This window comes from Canis lupus, chromosome 5 (genome assembly GCF_003254725.2).
Source record: "Canis lupus dingo isolate Sandy chromosome 5, ASM325472v2, whole genome shotgun sequence".
Lineage (NCBI taxonomy): Eukaryota > Metazoa > Chordata > Mammalia > Carnivora > Canidae > Canis > Canis lupus.
The window spans coordinates 19144255-19169717 of NC_064247.1; the positions used below are offsets into that span (position 1 = coordinate 19144255).

The window sequence follows — 25463 nt, forward strand, 5'->3', positions numbered from 1 at the left end:
ACACTAATCCGCTTCTTCCAGAATTAAAGCACAAGGGAGATTTTTCTGTAGCTTAGCAAGAGAGCTTTTTTTTTTTCTTCTCCTTGCTGGAGAAATGGTACCGTCCAGGCCTGCTGAATGGGGATGCCAGGCTGCTGGAGATGCATTCTCGCGTTCCTTTGGACAGAACATCCCAGCTCCTGGCTGCATGCTTAGTTATTTATTATTGAGATGGAGGTGGAAGGAATGCAAAGTGGCACTTACAAATTTTAAGAGTCCCTCTGTCCCACTCCGCCCCCTTCTGAAAATGCTTTCTGAAATGCTCTAGAAAGGAGAAAGGAGGAGAAAAATGCTTGGGAACCTCACACTCAGAAACTCTAAGAATCACACAGGCAAAGCGCCAGCCCCGACAATAACAGAAACCAAAATCACCAGGCCGTGCATTTGCTTCACAGAGTGCAAAGTGCTCACAAATGTCTTCTTCCACGTGAGCTTCACAGAAGGCCCCTAGGTAAGTGGGGTTTCCTGACCCCATTCTACCAACAAGGAAAATTAACTTCCAAAAGGGCAAGTGACTTGCCCAAAATGTTGCTACTAGGAGCAACAGGCAGCACCAGGACTAGGAATATCCTTTGTTTCTACGACTGCAAGAGGTGGACAGGTATAAGTATCCTCCAGGAAGACACCGGAGTCTCCCCGACAAACAGGAGACCTACAACAAAAGAGCAGAAGTCCAGAAACAGGTCTCCTGGATTCATTTTCCCAAAGCTGAGCCCTGGGAGGGGCGCCTCTGAGCTGGCAGGTGAGAGAGGAGTGAACCATGGGGCCCATGGAGGAAGTTGCCCCGAGTGGGGGGAGGGAGAGGGCTCAAATCCAGGAGCCCCCTCCTTGCCTCCCATTCTGACCCAGAGCTAACTTCCCTCCTCCTTCACCACCCCCCTTCCTGGTTGGGGGAACAGTCACCACCCCAAGGCAGAGAGGGGAGCTCCCAAGGGAGGCAGTAGCCTTGCAAGAAATGATTGTCCAAGTGTCAACAACCTGCTGCTTCCCAGAGCCTCGGGGTCAGAGGCCAGGACAGAGCACAATGGCTTTCTCGAGCTGAAGGGTCCAGGGAGAGGGGCCTCTGGGGGGTCTCCGGAATGCAGAGGCTCTGAATCCAGGCACTGGGGTCTCCTGTCTTGCCCTTTTATATCCTTCCTCCCTCTGCAAATCCCAGACACCACTAGCCTCAGAAACAGGAGACCAAGAAAGGAAGGGGATTAGCAGCAGCCCACATACACATGCATACACACAAAGGTTTATTCTACAAGGCATGGTGAGCAAATCATTCACCATCCCCACAAAGTAAGTTTACCCTAGAGCAGAAGAGACGAGAATGAGAAGCAAATTCAGTTTGAGCTCTTTTCCTGCCTCCAAGGCTTCGCTGCCCACTCCTCCCATCAGGTAGGGCTGGGCATTCCTGCATATGACAGGCCCAAGCCTCTGTCACAGTCTTGTTTGGGTCCGTGAGCCCCCAGAGGGCAGGCAAGGCACACTCTTTGGATACTGGCACCTGTGCCCGTGGTTGGTGTTCAAATGACAGTTGATGAATGAGGAAGGGATGAGAGTTTAGGGAATATCTTCCTTCTCAAACTCTCTCCATACAAGAGGTTATGTATCTGGATGGGCTTAGATGCAGGATCTATATCACTGACCCATTTAGATCATATTTGGTCAAAAATCCCAGGATACCACTCCTCCTAATTTCTGCCCACCATGCCACACGGAATCCTTAATTACTGAATGGACTAGGCTGCGTTCCTCATTATTTTCTCTATAATTCAAAATATGTTATAATAGCAGTCGACTTGCATTCATGCAGCATTCACCCCATGTGCAGGGGAGAGCACGGCAGGTGCAACCAAAGAAGCCAAGGGAAGAAAAGCACGTGGCAGAGCTGGGATGGGAGGCGGCGTGGAAGGCACAGAGTAGGGCACGCTTCAGGGTGCCCTGAAGCCAAAGCCCCCCGGGGGTATTGAGAGATGTCACAAGTATAACAATGCCTGAAATATAAATTGTGCCTCATGCCTTACGAAGATGAATAACAACTCCTAAAAGATCACTCTGGTCCTCACATCCATCTTTGAGGTACAGAGTGCAAGTACACTGCTCTAATTTTTCAGACAAGGAACCTGAGACTTGCAAAGGTTGAGTGAGTTCTCTAAGGACATACAGCTGGGAAATTAGTAAAAAAAATCTGAAATTAGATTCCCCTTTCCCGCTTCTAATCAGGAAGCTCCCTCACTGCTTTCTATTAGTCGCATAACAAATATTTACCCCAGGGGCACTTGTTCTAACACAGTGCAAGGGCCCAGGGACCCAGCAATGGTTCAGACATCACTTCTAACTTGCATAGTAGCAGCGTGGCCAAGCACTGCAACTGGAGAGCATACACTTCTCCCCTTGCTTCGTTGGGGTGATGGTGTGACACAGAAGGGCGCCATCCTAGTCTGCTCCAGGCTGCTATCACAAAATACCATAACTAGGCGGCTTGAACAGCAGACATTTATTCCCACAGTTCTGGAGGCTGAAAGTGTGAGATCAGGGTGCCAGCATGGCTGGGTTCTCAGTGAGGCCCTCCTCCTGGCTTGCAGACAGCCACCTTCTAGCAGTGTCCGCACATGGTGCAAAGATAGGAGCTCCAGCCTCTTCCTCTCCCTGTGAAGACCCTAATCTCATCCTGAGGGCTCCACCTCACAGCCTCTTCCAAACCTGCCCCAAGGTCCCCCACCTCCAAATACCATCACACTGGAGCTGAGGGCTTTGACATATGGACTCAGAGGACATGGCTATCTGGTCCATAACAGACACAACAGAGCTGAGAAGAATATGCCAGATGGATAAGGAATAGGATGAGCATGACAGAGTTGGGGGAGATACATGGAAGGGAAAAACAGCAGGACAGCAGGACTCAGGAGGAACCCACTACAGGGGGTAGAAGGTGAGGCCTGAGGCTGTCATTGGGGGGCACTTTCTATGCCATCCAGAAGTTCTCAACCCTAGCTCTCCATGTACATCTCCTGAAGGCTGTAAGAAACATCCACGCCTGCATGTTTGAGGATTTGAGGTGTGAGCCCTTGTTTGGTGCTATTTTTCTTTAAAAGTTCCTCCAAATGATTTTCATATGTAGCCACGGTAAGACAGTGAGGCTCTTCCGAGGGATAAGCTAGGAGAGGCAACACCGGGTGTGCATTTTAGATGCCAGAGCTTCCTTACCTTGGATATAGTTAGCCTACAAGGCCAAGCACTGACCCCAGCCTGGATTGTCCAACTTGACACCCACTCCTCCACTGCCACCTCAGGCTGAGACCATGGGGCACTGCACACCACCCACCTGGAGTCTCCAACGACAAACCGTCACTTCGGGTCCTTTCCCAGACTTAGCTGCCTCCAGACCAACAAGCTGCAGCCCATCTGACTGAGAGTGTTCCCTGACGATCAGGTGAGGATATAACTCAGGCAAATGCCATCCGCAGGAGTTATGGGTTTCTGGCTGCAGCAGAAGGGCTGCAGGCGGGCAAAGGAATGCAAGACGCTATAAACACTATGCTGAACCCCCACAGCACAAATCATATTCAACCGCCTTGCACTGTTAGTATCCCTTTATTTATTTATTTATTTTTTTTATTTTTTTTTTTAAGTATCTCTTTAGATAGGTCTGTTTTCCTCCTTAGCAATGGTTAGCTTTCTGAAGGTAGGACTTGGGTCTGTTTTTTGTTTTTTTATTTTTTATTTTTATTTATTTTTTTTTTTTGCCAAAATTCAGAGTGCTTAGAACTGCATGGCTGGTAGGCAGAATGAGGCCTAAGGAGCTCCAGGGCATCAGACCCACACAGGGCCTGGAAGCCCTCAGAGTAGACTCTGAGTAACGGACTGCCAAGGAGCGACACGTGGGACAGACTCTCCCACCCAGGAGATTCATGGGCAAGGGGAAAGAGTATTATTCTTTGGAGGTGACAGAGTTGTGGGTATCCTTGGGGGGACAGGAAGAGTGGTCTAAGACCAGGAGTCCTGGGTGCTAACCCACAGTGACCCTCTCTAACTTGCTGTGTGATCCCAGGCAAATCACTGAACTTCTCTGAGGCTCAGGACCATCCTCCGCAGAGCTTCTTGCTCTAGTTCTGAGGTCCGGCAGTCTACAAAGGTTAGAATTCTAGACCTCAAATTAGCCTCTCCCAATATGAGCACATCCCACCACAGGGCCCAGGACATGGAAATGGTAATCCCAGGCTCTGCTTTTACAAGGTGAGGGATGTGACACTATGAATCACTGCTGGATCAAGCAAGACTTCTTTCTGAGTAGAAGCCAGGCCTCCTCCTGGCATCCAGGAACCTAAGATGGGGAGCCCAGAAGCATTCTAGAATGGGAATCCAAGTTAGGCAGCCTGCCGAAGGCAGTGGCCAAGACCCCGCCTTCCAGACCACCTCTCTGGAGACAGGGATCCCAATGCATTCGGGAATAGAAAAACACTTGGTGCTCATTCATTTGTCAAAAACCTCAAGAGTGTTTCCCAAAGGAGAGAAGCCAGAGCGACTCCAGGGCCCAGGGGGCAGCTTTCAGATGCAAAGTCTCCCCCTTTTCAATTCCTGTAACTAAAATGAATATGGAAAAGATAATTACCTTTAAAACATACTTAATACTTGAACACATTATCTCTACCTGCAGAAAAAGAATGTTATCTGATGGGATCTTCCCCATAAGCTTAATCAAATTGCTATCTTAAAACTCTCTGGAGTCCTGTGAAACAGTAATAGAAAATCCGAGGCAGAGGCTGGAAGCATTTTATATTTGTTTGGTTGAGGGGAATGTGTATCCCATCTGACAATGGGCACTTAGAGACAAAGTCATTTCCAATCTGTAATGGATCTTCTCCTAGCGGGGGCAGGGAACATTTTGTCTGACCCAAAACCTGAAATCCTGCTGCTAAGTAACTTTTCCTAACGTTCACAGAAGGAAATTCCAAAAGAAAAACCTTTCTCCTAATACCTGTTTGGGGTATCTTCCCCCTAGTTGGCCCTGGGACACTTAACATATGGAGATGCTTCACTTGCTACTTAACTCTGGGTTTTAACTTGGCAAATAAATCGATGCCTCTATTTTCCTGGGTCTGCCCAGGCCCCGGGCGGGGCCATTCATTACGTTAGGAGAGGAGGTAAATTACCTGCTCAGATCCTGCCCAGGGCGAGTGGCCGTTTGCAAGGCTGGAGAAAACCAAAGGAAAACAGCTTTCAAGAAGATCAAATGTGAGGACTGGATAGGTTCCCAGCTTCTCAAGCTTGCCTTGAATGGCCAAGTAAACAGCTGCTGCAAAAGTGCCCGGCCAGCCCAGTTTATCTTGTTGACAGAAGGAGCGATAGGTAAGAGGCGATAATGCGCTGCAGCTCTGTTAGCTACTTCTGCCTGCGGTCCCCAGAAGGGCCTTCAGATGTGGGGCCCGGTGCCCTGACCAAAGCATGGAAGGCAAAGGCGCATCCCCGTCCGTGCACAAGGAAGGCCCATCAGGGCTTACAGGAGAAATGAATGGGTGTAGGGAGCATCCTAGGAAACCAAATGATTATCAAGATGCAGGTCTGTTGGCATGCACGGTACAGATTACAAAACAGCACACATCGCATACGATGGCTCCGTGTTTGTTCAAAAGAAAACAAGAAGATGGTGTACTTTCTCATTTCCCCACGCTGAGCACATATTATTTATAGGATTCTTTCCTTAAAATGGGCTCTCCCTGGGTCCATGCTGATCATGCTGCCTTTGGCAAGAGTGACTCCTCCCCAGGAAGGTAAGGACCAGCTTTTCTTCTTGAGATCTACCCAGAAGGCAGCTCCCCAGTCTCCCTGACTGCGGATGTCAGGTTCACATCTTTCTCCCACTGAGGGCCTGGACCTGATTCCTTCCTCCTGCCTCTTCCATTTCCCAATTCTGAAAAACGTAAGAACGGGGAGCAAAGGGAAGCACCTTCAAGCCCAGGAGGGCCGAGCCCTCTGCTGCCTTCTGTGAACAGCAGGACTGTCCGAACGGTCACTTGGATGTGAACTGCTACCTATTTAGAAAGGCCTATAACGCAGAAAGTAGAGGGGACCGGCTGAGCCTGTACAAACCAACATCCCTGGGGGTGGCTTTTTGTTTTAGCTGACAGAATTCACAAACCCTAGAAGTACTACCTTTTAAAATATACAATTCAATGGTTTTGAATGCACTCGCAAAGCTATACAAGCGTCTCCAACGCTATCAATTCTAGAATATTTTCCTCCGCCTAAAAAAGAAATTCCATATGCATTGGATGGCATTCCCCACTCTCCCGTCGGCTGCTGGCAACTACTAATCTGCTCTGCCTCTAAGACTTGCCTATTCTGAACACTTCCCACAAATGGAATCACACAACATGCAGCCTTTGCACCTGCCTTCTTTCACGTTGTTGTCCACATGCGTGCGTGCATGTGACAGCACGGTATCAGCACTCTGCTCCTTTTCATGGCTGAGTAGTACTCCACGGCATGGCCCTACCACACTCCGTCTGCTTGTCAAGTGCAGGGCAGACCTGGGCCATCTCTAGTTTTTGGCTACTGTGAATGGGGCTGCTGTGAACACTCATGTATGAGTCTGTGTGTGGACCTAGGTTTTCCATTCTCTTGGGTTGGAAGTTGCTTTTTAAAAATAAAACGCATGTGATGAGGTTGTCATTTGTCTCTCTCCCACGGTAGAAGTGAAGACAAAGAATGACAAGACAGAGAGTACAGGATACTTAAAGGATGGTTTCCAAAAATCCGAGGGTTCCAGCTAATCAGGTTCCAGGAATCTGCCAGCTGCCTAACCCCTTGCTGCCCAGCCTCACACACGTTTGGACTGTAAGTCCTCTGTGTCCCCACCTCAGGCACCACCGTCCCCTCCTTCCCCACTGGCCTCCGCAGCCCACTTCACCCCCCTCTGCAGAAATCTGTGCTGCAGCATATGAAATATTTAAGCTGGTTTTCTAAATATATATATTATTTAGCCTACAGTCTATAAAATATTCACATTGTTTGTCCCAACCACCCCCCTCCGATATCTGCATTATTTACAGTACAATCAGGAAAACATTAACCCTTATGTTCTGACTTGCACATTTTCTCCCCTATTCCACTGTGTCACCAGCTGTGCACAACCTGTGAGAGGCAATAGTTGAGTCCTCCACCCGAGTCACAGAGCAGGCCCTGGGAAGGCAGTCTCCAAAGGCTTCCAATCAGAATCGCAGTCCCACCTGTCAACCCTGAAGGACCAGCGGGCACACACCATCAAACTTCTGGGGTGCCAAGCTCGTGTCCCACCACTGCTGACATTTCACTGTTCCCAGAATCTCACATTTACTTATTCCCGGTCTCCATCACCCTTCTGGATTTGACCTCACTTCTCATTTAGGCGTAATGAAAATCTTTCTTGCTATCTGCTTCCCCCGTTAAGGCCCTTGGTGAGCATGGACAGCAGCTATGACCTACTATGGAAACCAAGGCACCTGCCAGTGTAGCTGGGACACTGTGTCCTGGATCTCTCTCAAAATCCAATTATTTAAACGTGTAGCCTTTCCTTTTAGGAAGTCCTCCTTCTTGGGGGCACCTGCGTGGCTCAGTGGGTGAAGCATCTGACACTTGGTCTCAGCTCAGGTCATGATCTCAGGGTCATGGGCTCCACGCTCAGCAGGGCATCAGCTCAGGACTGTCTCTCCCTCTGCCCCCACCCACCCACCTTCTCACTCTCCTTTTCTTTTTTTTTTTTTAAGATTTTATTTATTTATTCATGAGAGACACACAGAGAGAGGCAGAAACATAGGTAGAGGGAGAAGCAGGCTCCCTGCAAGGAGCCCGATGTGGGACTCGATTCCAGGACCCCCAGGATCATGACCTGAGCCGAAGGCAGACACTCAACCACTGAACCACCCAGGTGCCCTCTCTCTCTCGCTCTCTTAGTAAGAAAAAAAGAGTTATCCTTTTATTTTTTTTTAAGTTCTCCTTTTAAAGGTGCTATTTTTCTCCCTTATCATGTGACCTTAGTTTTTATAAATGATACATGGCTACAAATAATTATTATTCAGAAGTAGATAAAACAGAAAATAAAACCTTATTTGCTCTGTAATCCTATTCTCTAAAGATACTCACTGTTAATAGCTAGAGAGCCTTATAGAATCGTCCAGGATGGCTTCAGTGTTTTGTAGTAAATGGCACCACACTATACAACCTGTTTTCTCTAACCAGCCTCTATCACACAAAACATCATGGACATCTCTCCGTGTCAGGTACTATAATTAACAGATTCCTTACCTTTGGACATTTAGGTTGCTCTCATTGCTCTCATTGCTTTGTAATTACATATAATGTTGTAATCAGCAACCCTAAGGGAGGCTAAAAAATTGATCTCTGGTCCATGAAGGCCAAAGCTGGGGTTGAAACAAATACCATGGGTTTCTAAGCATCGGCTGCACAGTCCCAGGGATGGGCCTGGCCCAGGAGAGGGGCACCCCGCCCTGGCAGGAGGCAGCCTTCCGAATCGCTCTGCAGGACACATCTCCTTAACCTAGACACCTTCAGCGAAATGTCAAGGGTGTAAAATCAACTCTCATCTGTCTCCTGGTCGTTTAACCAGGAGAGCTTTTCTCTTTCTCCTCCTCCTCCTCCTCCTCCCCCACCTCCACTACCTCTACTTACCCTGCTTCTGTTTTGAATCTCTAAAATAATGTGACAAGTTAATGATGGTACAATTATCTAAATGTTTAACAGACATGTTATCTAAGTGAGTCGGATTGAGATTCCATCCCGCTGACAATAAACATCCATGGTGGAGCAGAAAGCGATAGGCAAATTATAGCAAACCCTGCAATTTCAATGCTATTAAATTTGGAGGAATAACAGCCTTGAGGCCTGTAAACTCTGAATAAAATAGGCCCTTGTGTTTGTCCAACTATTAAATCAAAATGCTACCAACATCCTAGAAAAAACAAGGCGATTTATGGCTTTTCAAGTTTCAGTTACACATGGGTTTTTATTAACTCCTTTCTATCACGGGGCAGCGATGGTGTCACGAGGGAGACGAGAGAGCAGTCAGAGAGGAAAGGGTGGGAGCTGGAAGTGGAGTCAGGGGGAGAAAGGAGAAACACAGGGGATGAAGAATGGGAAGGCAGAGAGAGGAGGGGACCCCGGGTCAGAGTGGGCGGGGGGTGGGGGGTGGTTGGTGAGGCTGATTGTGGGGATTTGAGAGAGAAGGAGCAGCTCTGAACAGCAGGATGATAGAGGATCCTGAAAGCCCAGAAGACTCACCACCAGGGCACCTCATCTCAAATCCCAGCCCTTCCAATGAACGGGATGTACTCTCTAAACCTCTGCCTGGGGTACTGGGTGGCTCAGTGGTTGAGAGTCTGCCTTTGGCTCAGGGCGTAATCCCAGGGTCCTGGGATCGAGTCCCACATCAGGCTCCCCATAGGGAGCCTGCTTCTCCCTCTGCCTGTGTCTCTGCCTCTCTGTCTCTCATGATTAAATAAATAAAATCTTTTAAAAAAATAAACCTCTGCCTGTATGTTTTGCAGGGGTGGTGGTACACCAGGTTAGGTTGTCCCTGATAAGCGCCAAGCTGTCCCGAGCACTGAGCAACAGTCCTCAAACATCGAATTCTCTCCTTCCCCTCAAATTTCCAAAATAATTTGTAAGGGGCAAAAGAGCTTCATCTTTAATCCCTTCTTCAGACACAGCATTTACTTAAACCTTTATTGAATAAGCTTCTAAATAAAGTGAAAGAAACAGGTGTCTGCTGGCAAGGAACAGAACCCATAGACATCTAAACAGTCAGAGCAAGAAGCCCCCACTGAAGGTGTGCTCTACATTCCAGGCACTAGGCCTGTAGTATTTTATTCAGGCCTTACAAAAAACATTGTATGGGTTTTTTTTTTTTTTAAGATTTTATATATGTATTCATGAGAGACACATAGAGAGAGGTAGAGACATAGGCAGAGGGAGAAGCAGGCTCCCTGTGGGGAGCCCGATGTGGGACCTGATCCCACACCCTGAGCCAAAGGCAGACAATCACTGAGCCACCCAGATGCCACCATTGCACAGTTTTTGTTTTGTTTTGTTTTGTTTTTTTATGATAGTCAGAGAGAGAGAGAGAGAGGCAGAGACACAGGCAGAGGGAGAAGCAGGCTCCATGCACCGGGAGCCCGACGTGGGATTCGATCCCGGGTCTCCAGGATCGCGCCCTGGGCCAAAGGCAGGCGCCAAACCGCTGCGCCATCCAGGGATCCCGCATTGCACAGTTTTTAATCATAGTTTACAAATGTGAAAATTAAGGTTGAGAAAAATGGAGATGATCAATAGGAGATCAGAATCTTAGGCTGTGCTTAGAACCACAGAACCGCCAATTCACACAGCCAATATTTGAGAGAAGAAGAGAAAGCAAGCCTGTGAGAGAGCCCAGATCAGAACTCAGTTTTCCTCTTGTGACTCATTATGGCTTCCACATACCATGCTACCCCTCACACGACAAGGATGGTCACCATCATTTCTGTGACGATGGGAGGTCAGTCAAGGCAGAGACCCTGGGGGTCCCAAATGCTGCTGTAGCATATATGTCTAGCACAAAGCAGACACCCAAGAGATCAACTGAAAGAGCTTCAACCTTCTCCAACCCAGATCTGCCTTGCGTGAACCTCCCTTTCCCAATCCTAAAACAGCCAACCACTACCAATCCCCTTAAAGCACCGTTCAAAGCACCAATGCTTCACATGAAATGTACTGCAGTGATGAATGGGCAGAGCATGAAGGATTTTTAGGGCAGTAAAACTATTCTGTATGATGCAACTCCGGTAGGTACATGTCATTATACATTCATCCAAACCCACAGGACACCTAGAGTGAACCATATGCAGACTCTAGACTGGGTGCTTACAGTGTGTCAGTGTAGGATCACAGGTTATAACACAGGTTCCACTGTGGCAGGGATGTTGACAGTGGGGGAAGCTGTGGATATGTGGGGGCAGGGCGTATATGGGAATTCTCTATACTTTCCACTTGATATTGCTGTAAACCTGAAATCGCTTTAAAGAAAATAAATTTTGGGGACACCTGGGTGGCTCAGTGGTTGAGCATCTGCTTTCAGCTTGGGGTGTGATCCCGGGGTCCAGGATCGAGTCCCACATTGGGCTCCCTACAAGGAGCCTGCTTCTCCCTCTGCCTATGTCTCTGACTCTCTCCCTCTCTCTCTGTGTGTCTCTCATGAATAAATGAATGAATCTTTAAACATTAAAAAAAATTTTTAAATTCAAAAAGAATTTTTAAATTTAAAAATAATGTTTCTTTAAAAAAAAAAAAAAAAAAAAAGCCTAGGTGGCCCCTCCATAAGGTGGCCAGAGGGGCCTAGAGCCACTAGGGTAAAGGATGGCTTGTCTGGGCCAGCAGGTGACAGCTGAATTATCCTTCCCTACTCCATAGCAAGCAGCTCCAACAAAGCCAAGAGCCCTGGGCTTGGAAAATAAAACTCTATATTAGGCATCAAACATGCCTTTATAGTAACAGCATGAAATGAGGTCAGGAGTAAGTCTATGCTGGTGCACTGACTGAAGGAACAGCATATGACTCTCCCTCCCAAAGTGCCTATGACGTTCCCTGGCCGTTCCTGAGCTCGGGCTTTCTCATGTTCAATTCCTTGGCACATGGCGTGAAATGCTATACAAATCACCCCTGATATTTATAAAAGTCAAATGCTATTATGTTTTCAATGGGGAGGTCACGCCAGCTTGCATGGGATCCATGTGTTCCTCCAATGACTGCCTGCCCCATCCTCCCCATACCCTCCAGCGTGGGCAGGGGTTTGAGGCTCACTCTGCCTTTCTGCCCACATCAAGTTTTAGGTAGATGAAGCTGTTTGTTGTCATCTGCCTCTTCTCCCTTGGCCCCTCTTCCACTGGGGCGGGCACCTGGCAGCCGCCCTCTGGGAGGAGGAACCAGAACAGTTGCTGGTTTTCCTACTGCCATGGGATGGGGGCCAGCACCCCTGACGAGGCTTCTCAGTGCCCAGCGCTGCCTTTGTGCCAGATCTGGGGCAGGAGAGGGGCAAGGCGGGCAGCCATCCTGAGGGACGGAATGTGGCTGCTCACCCTTTTAAATCCTCTCCCCCACCTGCTGCTCCTGCCACCCTTTCCATGTTCACCCACCACAGAATGTCCTCCAAATAAGTACTTCATTTTCTGTTCTGAGGTTCAGAGCCAGAGACCGTCCCTGCAGCTTTTCCCAAGCATCGCTGACATACCAGGGATGAGAGAGGGACCAGTGTAAGCAGGTAGGGGGTGCAGCTCTGTACCTTCGAAGGGAGGAGATGGTCATCCAGCTGCAAAGCGTGTGCATGCATGTGCATGTGTGTGCTCACGGATTCCTCCTTCCAGAGCTACAGCAAGATGCCCCCCAGCCTCCTTCACATTGAAAAGGAGACCACTCTGGGGCAGGACTCTCTCCAGCATCTGCTCTCTTTCAGGGGACAGCAGATCCCACAGCAGGGCTGCCCGCAGCCCCCAGGTGTGTTAGCTGCCCCTAGACCACAGCACCAACCCTCTCGCAGGGAACACCAAGAGGACGGGAACCAGCATGTCGACATTTGCATCTGCCTGAGTGGCTTCTTCTGTGACACAGGAATGTGAAAACTAGGCAACTTTTTCTAGGCCAGTGAAAGAAAGCCCTTATTTTGTAGTCAGAGTAGAGAGAAGGCTTGGGGTGGAAGTAAGAACTCGTGGGTTCTAATTTGAGTTTGGCTTGTTTGTTCCTAACCGACCCCCTTTTACACATATAGGCTTCTGACTCCTGATTTCATAGGCTACTTAAACAGACAGAGCGCACCCTTGATTTGCACATCAGGTGCAAGGTCCACTGGGGAGGGAAGACAGCACTGAAACATGGGCTCTGGGGTACAGAAGCCCAGGTACCTGTGCCAGCTGTACCTTGGGGACTGACTGGCCTTCCTTAATCTTTCTGGGTCTAAGTTTTCTCTAGCAAAGAATAGGGAGGAAAAATGTGTCTGTGTTAGGACTGTCGCCAAGACTTTAATAAAATTAGAACTCCAAAGTATCCAACAGGGTACAGCTCTTGTATTGTCTGTACCCAAGGCAAGTAGATCCCATCAGTTCATTTACATCACAACACCATAATCTTCAGGAAAGCAGGGACCAGATTTTGTTTACCATCATGTATTAGGTTCACAAAGCCCCCTGCACATAGTAGGCCCTTTAAAACTTAGGGAGTAAGTGAATGAAGGAATGATGGGACCAACCAGCTGCAGAGTGTAACTCAAGTCACTAACCTGGGGAGCTGGAGGAGAGAGCTCAATGTCTTCGCAACAAGCTTAGAGATCAAGTTCAACCTTATGTTCTGAGCCTCCAAGATGACCCTTAACTTCCTAATTCCAGAGTTCCTAAACCTGGCAATGGCTTTGGCCATCTGTGTTTGCCTCTTTTCCTCACTAGGGTACTAGGAGGGCCTAAGGGGGAATGACAGACACGATAATCTTCCCTGAAGAAGGCAGGGATCCAGAATCCCCAGGCTCCTGATGGTTACAGACACGGGCCAGGATACCAGTAGGAGTCTTAAGATTCTTGAGCCTTCGAGGCTACCAACCAATGAGGCCTCCTCTAAAACGTGGCTGGGCATGCTCTCAGTGCAGCGCTCCTGCAGGGTGCAATACCTGCTAGGTGTTATTCTCAGCTCTGCAGCTTGTCTGGCCTAGGCTTAAATGTCATCTGTTTGGATATTGGTAGGGAGTAGTCCTCCTGGACAGCCGTGGGCATTCACCAGGTACCAGGATCTTAAATGACATTTACCAAATCTGCTCTGTGAGACCGTTCAGAACTGCATTCCGCCCTCGCCTCTCCCACCTGCTCTTAGAGGCTCCAGTGGCCATTAGCTCGGTGGACATCCTGGAAAAGTCCTCTTGGCCAGAGGACAAGCCCACAATCCTGGAAGACCCCACCTCCACCTTGGCAAAGCAACTCTACACCATGGCTGCTGTTCACCCACCAAAACCAGCAACCCGGCCCCTCCCCTCTCACCCACCCCAGGCTGGGATGGATGCCCTCCGAGGCCTCTGATGAGGAGCCTGATGACGCAGTGACAGTAACCAGCACCACCATCTCCTGAGCGTTTGCTCTCTGCAAGACCTGTGCTGAATGCTTACAGAGTCTCAAATGAAATCCTCACAATATCCCTTATACGCTAGACACCATCATTATCCTCATGTTAGAAAGATGGAAACGAAAGCTTGCAGAAGTGAAGCAATATGCCCAAGATCATAAAACTAGGATTGGAATCTAGACAATCTGATACCAGATCCCAAGTTCGGGGGGAGCGGGTGGGGAGGGGGTGGGGGCGGGAAGGAGTGGTACTAAGTACAGGACACCATGAACTTCACACTCTGACTTCAGGCCCTAAAGGGGCACCTTCTCTGAGGCCTGTAAGGCAAATCTGAGCCACCCGCTAGGGCCCAAACTTGCCCAGTGAGTAAAGCCCTCTAGAGATCCTCCTCTCCATTCCTCTGCCTCTGGGCAGGTGGTCCTCCCCAAGCAGACATGCCCACAGCCACCCTTCCTGCTCCTTGGGCTCTCGGAGTCTCTCTGACCTGATGCACACAGACCAGCACTGGCCCTGTTTTCCCCATCGTCACTGCACAGGCAGGCCAAGCCAGGCCAGGCAGGCGGCTGCTCTGATGTCTTCACATGTGAATGAAAAGGCTGAAAGTCCCTACAGGTCCTCCCTAAGGCCCCTCACCCACACCTTTTCCTTCTCGTGCAGGGCACACTCCAGACCGTCTCAACCCCATCGCCTTCAGCTCAGAGCCAAGGTAGCTCCTCTGCCCTCTAATTAACGCCACCCGATCCCGTCTGTCGCCCCCAGGCCTCTTCAGGTCCCAAATGGGGATGTACAGTGGTGGCTTGAACAACATTATGATTTGTAAAACCCACTCCTAATTAGTTTGACTTTGAATAAAGAGGGTAATTATTTTTAAATTTATTAACTGCTGCCTGGCCAGAGAAGTTTCCAGATCAAATGACATGGAGAAGCTATTTCTGTTCAGTGATGCAGCAATTTATATTACTGATCGGTCATTAAAACCTCTGGCACAGAACCACTTGTGTTTCCTGAGCCAAGATAGTGTCCATGTGTCAAATTTCAAACCCAGAGTATAAATTAAGCCATTAATGGTATTTATCAGTTTATCTGGACTTTAAAGAACTGCTTACTAATTTAAGACACTCTCGATATAGAACCTACGCGGTGCACTGGGTGTGCACGTGTGTACGCACGTGTGTATGCGTGTTTTCTCACTTTTTTATTTTTCTGAACAGTTAAAAAAAATCTGATGTGTAAATGAAGTACAAGCATCTCGGGGAGCTGCATAGCTGTTAATTCCTCGCTGCTCTGCAACCCGACAGTTTGGAAGCAGCAGTGTTTTGCAATATGTATTTGTCATAATATAAAAGGTGTAAAGTGATCTCTGTTTATCTCCTCAAAGTCTTCGCTGTACCAAAACAGAAAGCTGAAATATGACAACAAAGCCTGAGCCCAGCCCAACCATAAGCCCGGCCTCCCAGCGCACCAGCCGGAGCCCGGCAAGATCCTGGGGGAAGGGGTGTAGGAGAAGCCATACACACCCCACGACAGAAATCCGGGGGAAGTGAGGTCAAAAGGGGGTGACGTGAAGATGCCATTCGTTTGGCTAAAATGGAGTGAGAAGGACTTTCTATGAAATTCATTTCCCGGTTTCAAAAACCCCTAGAAGACACCATAACCACCCATCTGACACAATGTTCCAGGTCAGCTCTAATTAGTCCCCTGCATGGCTGCTCTGGGCATGGGACTTCCAGATTCCGTTTGTTTCAGGCAAGTTATAGCCTGTCCCAGGAAGGGGATACGGGTATTAGGGTGTTGAGGATTCTTAGTTGAATGGGTCACACGGATCCAAAAGAGCCCTGCCCAGGCAGGGCAGTGAGCAAAATGATCTCTGAACGGGTCTTACGCCAGTCATCTAGCCACACACACCTGTGACAACAGGAAGTCACTCTGGAGGCAGGTAGGAGCCAGTGAAAAGAACATTGGCATTGGAGTTGGGTCAAGTGCCAGCTCTCCACTTTCTAGAGACCCCTGTTTTCTCATCTATTAAATGGGTACAATCGAAAAATGTGTTTTATCAACTAAGGTACCAGAAATACAGAGCAGCATTACCATGACTTTGCCTTTCCCAGGGTCTCCGCTCCTTCTCCTCTTCCGAGCACTCTCTGCCCTCCTGCTGGCTCTCCAACCGTACCTGGCCCCCCACCTGTCTCTACCTAGTCCAATAACTTCAGCGTTACTGTCAGCATCCCTTACAATTAGGCCTCTCCCTGCTTCATGGGCCCCCTTAGAACAGAGACGGCAAATGGATTTCAAGTTGTGTTCTTTTCTTTTCTTTGATGATTAGAGGAGTCTGGAGAACTACCTGGGTTCTGCAGGCAATGGCATTATAAACAAGCTCTACCATGCCTGGGGAAGAGCCACCTCACCACCCAAGGATAAGGCTTCTGTGCATCTGTGTTCCGCCCCGGCCCAGCGTGTCTACACTAGGAGCGGCCCAGCACCCGTGCCCACTGGGGGAGCCTGCCCACGGGGAGAGAGCCCTCCCTAAGGCATCCACCTTCACCTCTCATCCCAAATTTGGATTCATTTCCTCCATTTCTCACCCCTTTCAAGGGCTCCACTGACTCAACCTAGAGATAAAGCAAAAGTAAGGCCGGATGGGTTGGGTCTACCTCTGTCATAGGAAGGATGACTCTGTATTTCTTTGGCAGGTGAGGAGATCTCCAGGGCAGAAAGGACGAGTAACAAGTCAAGGCCATCCGCCCACTAGAGTGTGGAGTTAGAGCCACATCTCAGGCTTCTGACCCAAACTATGGGCTCTTTCCAACCACTAATCAAATATCCTTTTCTGGAAGGTGCCAGCTGCTTTCAAATTCTCACTGACTGAATAAATCCTAGAAAAGCACTGGCCCTAAGACGGCTCCCAACTTTCAAAGCTGAATCAACCCAGATTCTAAAGAACAGATTGAAATGTCATCAATGCCACTGAATTGTATGCTTGAAAAATAGTGTAATACACCACAAACCACTGAATTGTGTACTTTTAACAGGTGAAATGTATGCTATATGAATTCTATCTCAATAAAATTGTCTGGAAAAAAACATAGATAGCATGTCTGTATTGGTCACTGCTATATGGGGGTGCCAGGCACACAGAAGGTGCTCACTAAGCGCATGGGGTCTGTTCACAAACAGCCTCCCACTTGCTCACTCCTTCTCTGATCCTGGCTGAAAGGTGGCTTGCTCCCCGCTGCTGATTTAATCTGCACGGACAGATCAACCTGCCCGGCAAAGCTGGCTCACCGCTCACTCTCCACAGGCCCCAGATCGGAATTCTCAGATACATGTGGTCCAGCAATAAGAAACTGGCTGGGACCTGGGGACCACCGGGGTCCTGCCCTGGCTTTCAAGATAACTAGCTCTGGAACCTGGGGCAAAATCATTTGGCCAAGTCACCTTTTCTATAACAAAGCCACCTTCTCCACAACCAAGCTCACCTAGAAAGTGCTCCTCCAGTTGTCACAGGCCAGGGAAGTCCAGACCAAGGCCCATGATACCATGTTTTCCACTTGGGAAAGGCAGATCGTGTGAGGTCACAGGACATGGAAATACTGCTGACATAATGGTGGCAGCAGCAGTGGCTGAGCGGTCTTCCTTCTTCTCACCGCTAGCCCCCTATAGCAGCTTGGCAGCCAGTCTCCAGAAATGACCGCCACACACAACCCTGCATTTGTCTGTCACTGCCCCTTGAGAAGAATAGCCTAGTCTTCCACTCCACGAGTCTGGGGCTGACCTGTGCCTGCTCTGACCAATATAACATAGCAGAAGTGATGCTCACAGTTTCCAGCCTAGCTTTGAAGATAGCTTGCACAGCTTATGCTTCCATACTTGTGGGGCCCTAAGCTGTCATGCAAAAAATTTAAGCCACTCTGCTGCAGAGGGAGGCCAAGTAGCAGAGCGCTGAAGGTGAGGAAGTCATCCTGGATGTCCAGCCCTATTAGGCCTGCAGAGAACTCCAGACCCAGATACTGTCCAACTGCAATCTCAAGAGGGACCCCAAGTGAAAACCACCCAACTGAGCCCAGTCGACCCACGGAACTGTCAGATAGTAATACTCTGTTGCTTTAATCTACTGGTGAGGGGTTCATTACACAGCAATTACTAATTGACATATGCCCCGTGGTCAATTCCCAACACAGAAGTCAGAGTGAGCTTTGAAACACACAAACCAAGTCATGTCATTCTCTCGTTCAAAACCCTCCAATGGACCATTATTTCTTTTACTCAATACATGTTTGTACACATGTGTGTGTGGGTGGGGTGTGTGTATATATGTGTGCAGATTTACTAAGATATCATTTGTATACCATATAACATGTAATTCATATATTTAAATGGTACAGTTCAATAGTTTCTAGTATATTCAGAGTTGTGCAACTATCATCACCATCAATTTTAGAACATTTTTATCAGCCCTCAGTCATTCCCCATTTCCCCTCAACTCCCCCAGCCTCTGGTACCTAATTTACTTTCTGTGTATAGATTTGCCCATTCTAGACCCTCCCTATAAACAGAATCATATGACATGTGGCCTTTTGCGATGGGCTCCCTGCATTGAGGCATGATGTTCTTAAGATTCATCTACATTGTAGAGTGTATCACTACTCCACCCCCTTTTATAGCAAATAATATTCCATTCTGCACATAAATGACACTTTGTTTACCCATCCTTCAGTGGGTGGACACTGGGTTGTCTCTGCCTTTTGGCTATGATGAATAATGCTGCTTATAAAAATTCATGTGCAAGTTTTGGCAAGAACATGTTCTCATTTCCTTGGTAGACACCTAGGAGTACCATTGCTTTGTATATGGTAACTCTATGTTTAACCTTTGGCGGAGCTGCCAGACTGCTGTCCAAAGTGTACATTCCCACCAGCTGTGTATAGGGGCTCTGATTTCTCCACGTCCTTGCAACACTTCTTACTATCTGTATTATATATGACAGTCACGTCCTGATGGGTATAAAAAAATGACTTCATTGTCATTTTGATTTGTATTTCCCTTATGATGGCCTGGTGGTGTTAAGCATCGTTTTATGTGCTCATTGACTATTTTTGGAAAAATGTCTATTTAGATCTTTTGCCTGTTTTTTATTTTGGTTATTTGTATTTTATTATTAAGTTATGAGTTATTACTGAGTTATAAGAGTTATATTTTCTTACTGTAAGTCTCTTGTCAGGAATGCGATTTGCAAATATTTTATTCCCCTTCCAACGGACTTTTAGCACATGCAGAAAAAAGCTAAATTCCTTACTAGGGTTCAGAGACCACCTGATTTTTGACCTCATGTGCCACCACTCTCTGCACCTTCCTCCCTGACCACCCCTACCACCACCACCAACACAATGCTGCTCCTCATGCTGCTCCAACAGGCAGTCAAGTCAGCCTAGCCTCAGGGCTCCTGCAAGTGTTTGTTCCTCTGAGTGGCTCACTCCCTCACATCAGGACTCTGCTCAGATGTCACCTTCTTAGGCCTAGCCAGTTAACCTAAAATACCATTTTTCTCCCTCTCACTCTCTTCCCTTTATCTTGCTTCATTTTCTTCCCAGCCGTATTACCACCTGACATTACATTACATACTTACTTGCCTCTACCGTCTCCCCATTAGAATCTCAGTTCCATGAGGGACAGGAGTGCTTATCTGTCTCGTATGTTACTATACCGTAAATGCAATAAGCATGCTGGGGCACGCTGTGGGAAATCAATAAATATTTATTAAATTTTAAATACATCTACTCCTATTTATTAAATGCTTACTATGAGCCAAACACTCTGCAGAGTACTTCAAATAAAGTATCTTATTGCATGCCCATGACAACACTATGCTATGGAGGTAGGTACTCTTATGATTCCACTTTTCTAATAGATGAGGTGACTCAACGTAAGAGTTTCAATAAGCAGATCCCTGGTCTCGCAGGCAGTTAAGGACAGAGCCAAGTGGAGAACCAGGCCATGCAAGCTATAATGCTCCTGGCCCCACTACTAACTTAGGCAAGTCACTGTCCCTCCTTTGAACCGCAGGGTCCTCATCTAGGACATGATAGGAGCCTCCCACCTTATAGAGTTACTGAGAGACTGCCCAGGTGACATCAGGTATGAGATCAGAAACCAATGATGGTGGTACGATAATGGCTGTGCACCCAGTGCTCTCACATCAAATACAGTGACCTCATCATCTGCTGAAAGGTTCAAATGTATCCTTACGCAGACACTGCTTTTAGACAATGACTTGCACTCACAGCGGGAAGACCAGCCCACTGTGGCCACTGAGGGTTTCAGAGGTATTCAGATAGAGTACAAGAGGTTTCCTGACCCATCACCAAGGGAAGGGGATGCTAGATAACATCGCGGACCTTCTAAGACCTCAATGAGAACATATGCCAGAAGGCTCTGTGAAGACGGGACTTCAGTGGCCTCTTCGACCTCAACCAGGGCAGCTACTCTTATGGGGCAAGGTCACACTTGGACATTCCCATCAGCCAGCCCTCACCACAAGAGTAGCTGAATGTGGCACAGGCCATCCTGACTCACAGCTCCCCAGGACATGACTAGATGTCATATTTGCTGGAAGAAGGTGCTGCCAAGATACCTCATATCTCTGCACTGGCACTCTGGAGGACCAAGACCTGGAGAATGAGGATCAGTCAACTCACCAGTATGGGTCTGCCTGTGTGTCTCCAGGGCATCCTCCTTTGAAAACTGGGCTCCGCACTGGTCACAGACAAAGGCTTTGGCACCCGCTGAAAAGAAAGGGGAGGCAGTCACCATGAGAGTGATATTCCATTTGCGGGGAAGGGGTCCTGGGCTGTAATCATGTAGGTGGATGCTGGAGGAGATGGCTGGAGACCTGTGAAGACCCCAAGTCAGGGACAGTCCTTGGTTCTGGCAGCCAGCCCAGCCCCTCCTCCAGGACGTGACCACCCTGAGCTGACCACCATGACCAACTGAGCTCCAAATGCCACCACCCAGGGGTCTCCCAGAGAAAAGAAGAAACAAAATCAGAATAACCAACAGACACAGAGATGGCGTCCAGATGAGATGCCCCAAGAAGCAGCAGGATTCTGGGGGGCCGGCTCCAGGTGAGGAATGGTAGGAAGAGTGAAGGATTCAATGAGGGGAAATGTGCCCTGTTGCTTAAATTATACTTTATGGGAGTGGGGGCACCTGGGTGACTCAGTGGTTGAGGATCTGCCTTTGTCTCAGGTCATGATTCTGAGGGTCCTGGGATTGAGTCCCACAGGGAGCCTCCCTCTGCCTATGTCTCTGCCTTGGTGTCTCTCATGAATAAATAAATAAAATTAATAATAATTAAAAAGATACCTTACGGGAAAGTAGGAATTGCTGACATACCTGTACTTATATAGTCCCTAACTCAGTATGTCCAAAACTAGTCTGCCCCAACAACCCCCTGTACCTGACAACTTAAAATCCTCGAATGAGGGATCCCTGGGTGGCGCAGCGGTTTGGCGCCTGCCTTTGGCCCAGGGCGCGATCCTGGAGACCTGGGATCGAATCCCACGTCGGGCTCCCGGTGCATGGAGCCTGCTTCTCCCTCTGCCTGTGTCTCTGCCTCTCTCTCTCTCTGTGACTATCATAAATAAATAAATTTAAAAAAAAAAATCCTCGAATGACACCCCTGTGTCTTTAGGATAAAATCCAAACTCCTCACCAAGACTCACAAAGCATTCTTGATGTGCCTATCTTTCCTGCTTTGTCTCTTGCCCCTCACTCTTGCTCCCTGGTCTCCAGGCCCACTCAGCTGGCCTGGTTTCCTAAAGGAGCCAGACTCTTCCCTACTGAGAGGCCTCTGCACATCCTTCTGCTCTTCCTGTGTCTGACATTCCAGGCCCTCACTCCCACCATACACGATAGCACCCCTTACACATCGGCTTCCTCTAGAGGACGTGGCCCTTCCCTGTGCTCCCACAGCACCCTGTATGTTCCAGATCAAAGGTTCACCCCATGCTCTTCTAAATGCCTGTGGACCTGTTCCTGTCTCCTGCTACACTAGAAGCTCTCTGAGGGAACATGTCATTGCATGCACAGTTACATCGGCCCGACACCCAGTGGGAACCTATTACTGTACATATTTGTGGAATCAACAAAATCAATTTAGTGCAATTCAAAATGATAAACTTTTTCAGAACCATTATTTACAGGGCTCAAAGCGACAATGCTACAGTGTCAAGACAAACAGGATTTTTTTTTAACCATTTGCTAACAGTCTTCAAGGCTCTAATATGTTATTTCATTCAGGGGGCACCTGTCTCAAGCCTTGGCAGTTTTCATTTGAAATGTCTTCTAGATGCATCTCTTGCACTGTGTGTCGATGGTCGCTGCCCCTATGTGGGCCCTACTGGGTGGTATCCAGAATACTGGTAGACTGAGATGGCAGCCACACCACCAGCTGTCCCGATTCACCCGACAGATACAGAGGCCCTGTCGGTCACTTGCTTCCTTCCTACCTCTTGCTTAAGAAGTTATATGGCTCACAGTCTGTTCTGATTCCAAATTCCTCTATGTGGCCATGGAACTGTCTTCACCAGCCCTCATGGAACCACTGGACCCTCCTCGAGTCTCCGTGTGTGAGCAGAGCCAGGTCCCAGGTCTCCATCGGCTCCCATCCCATCCCATTCTCAAGACCGGAGTGTGTACGCACCGAGCACGCAGGCCCTGCTCTGTCCTTTCCAAGATGCCCTGCACGTCCTTCCTTTCAGCACATCCTAGCATTGCCCTAAGTGTGCCTGTGTGTTACATCTGTATTAGAGTCTCATGAGAGCAGAACTTCTTACACATATTTGTAGTGGAAACGTAGTGCTGCTTCCCAATCATCTCTGATTTCCTGAGGCTTTACCATATATCAGGCACAATGCTAAGCGTTTAAGATGTATTGTTGCCTTTAATCCCACCAACCTTTAAAAGTACATACTGCGGGGCACCTGGGTGGCTCAGTGGTTGAGCATCTGCCTTTGGCTCAGGTCAAAGATCACCCCAGGTGATCCTGGGATCAAGTCCCACATCAAGCTCCCCTTAGAGAGCCTGCTTCTCTCTCTACCTATGTCTCTGCCTCTCTCTCTGTGTCTCTCATGAATACGTAAATAAAATCTTAAAAAAAAAAAAAAAGTCCACGCTGCTATTGCCTCCATTTAACAGATGAGAAATCCCAACCTCAGAGAGGTTAAGCACTTTGCCCAGTGTCACAAAGTAGGCAACACAAGTGGATCCAAACCCAGGGAGCCTGACTTCAGAGCCTTTGCTCTTAATCTCTGTATATTTTGGCTTCCCTAGGGCTCCATCTGCAAAGACGCTTCATGGGTAAGAAGGTGAGGTATGGGCTTCCTTCGCTCAACTAAAAAAAAAAAAAAAATTCCAATATGCCTTTTTTATACATCAAAGTTCTATATAAAAATCCAACTAGAGAAATGGTTCCGCTACTTTTTAAAAAGTTTTAAAAACCTCTTCCTTAGAGTAAACAGCACATGCTGTAAGGAACAGAACTCAGAATACAATTTATACCGGTATTGGCTTAAATTAAACAGTAATAAACAGTTCTTGCCAGTGAAGAGTAAAAGGATCCCAGAGTACGTATAAAGCGTCAGGTTCTAGGAGAACATCGATCTTGTCTATAATCCAAATGATGAGCAAACTATACCCTCTACTATGTGCTCAATAAATATTAGTTGACTGGCTGAACAAATGAGTGATTAAGTGCCCTAGGAAAGACAGGGAGTCACTTTTCCTTAAGAGCTTTAAATATAAATATTGCCAGCTGTATTAGGTAGCTGGAGGTGAAGTTTGCCTGAAGACAGGGAGGTCATGATCACCTCCAGGTGTCCCTTCAAGCTGCAGGGTGTCCTTGGACCAAGGACCTGTACGTGGCTTATAAGGCTTCAAGAAAGAGCTTTTAAAGGAACTTAACGGCAAGACAGTCACCATGTGTGTTCACTCAGGTGGCGGCCAAGACCACTTTTCATCCACTTACACTGGAAATGCAGCAAGTACCTCAAAGAGCAGAGCAGACCAGGTGGGTGGATGAAGCCACAGCCTTCCTGCCCTGAGAAACTCTCCCCAGTCTCGAATCATTAGCCAGCAATGATTTTCTGTGGCTCTGTAAAGGATTTGGCTTTTCACTGCACTTCTTTCTTTGGTTCTCACTGTTCTCAGGGCTCCCTAAAGAAGAAAGTAGATGGAGAGGCCTGAGTCGGAGAGCAAGGAACTGGAGGGCCTTGTGGGCTCAGCCTCATGCGGGAGCCTACAACAAGGTGAGCAGCCCCTGCACCATCGCCTCAAAGGGATGTGGTATGGAGGATTCTTAGAAAACAGCCATCCACACAGCTATAGTAGCATCTGTTCTAATGACTGAGGAGCAGAAAGGAAGGAGGCCAGGTAGGAAATAAAGGGCCGGATGCGTGCCATCAGAGAAGTTCAGATGAAGATAAAAACAGATCAGCACATGTGATCTAGTCAAGGTTGCCGGCTTGGCCTGAGCCTGACCACATCTGGTTGCCCTCAGCGTTCTCGCCTCTCCCTGCCTGCTTTGCTTAAGTCTCGGCTCTGAGCTGAGGCTGTGAAAGTCCCCGGGGCCTTGGTGCACAGTCTGATCCCCCAGGCTGGTCAGAACTCTCATAACAGGCGGATACCACAAACGCTGTCAGCTCCCACCTCAGGCCCCATTCATTTGTGAAGCCTGGGGACACCCCCACCCCCATCGAGACTCCCCCTGGTCCCCGGGGTGAGCCCAGCAGCACAGACAGGCAGTTCCAGGGCACAGGAGCCCCGTAAGGAGAGCCAGAAACCCCCTCTTCCCAAGGAAGCATGTGCCTTTAAATTGTCTCTGTAATGGCTGGCTCAGAGGCAGAAATATTTGGCAGCCCTGAAATTAAAAGTGATAAATTTCCTCGCCAAGCTTTGATCAATAATAGAGGCCTCATCTGTTAATCAATAAGACAGTCTCTGCCTGTTTACTGTGCATATGTTGTTCGCTGCTGCCTTCACTATGATGTCAGGTTTGCATTCAAAGCAATTCAAGTGTGTATAAACCACATGGCTATTCCCAAAATGCATTACAGTGACATCATTCAGGCACTAATACATTTATAAAGCATCAATGCAAGGGAGTGATGGAGGAAGGAAGGAGGTCATGCCAGTTGAACACATGGGTGCTTGGGGATATACCAGCATTTATCCCCCGCAAATGTTTCCTGGGGCTCACTTTGGAGCAGGGACAACAGCAGGGCACAGCTGAGGGACGGCCGTGCCTTCTTGCCACACCT

General features: G+C 48.2%; 1 protein-coding gene across 5 annotated transcripts in view; it reads right to left on the bottom strand.

Annotated features, from left to right (window-relative positions):
* The window catches only part of ZBTB16 (zinc finger and BTB domain containing 16), a 187989-nt gene that overhangs the window by 43587 nt on the left and 118939 nt on the right, over positions 1-25463 (bottom strand). For all 5 annotated transcript variants that reach the window (XM_025465477.3, XM_049109945.1, XM_035717123.2 and 2 more), the window contains one exon: positions 20844-20930. In XM_025465477.3, coding sequence (XP_025321262.1) covers positions 20844-20930 — 87 coding nt within the window. The remainder of the gene's footprint in view (positions 1-20843; positions 20931-25463) is intronic.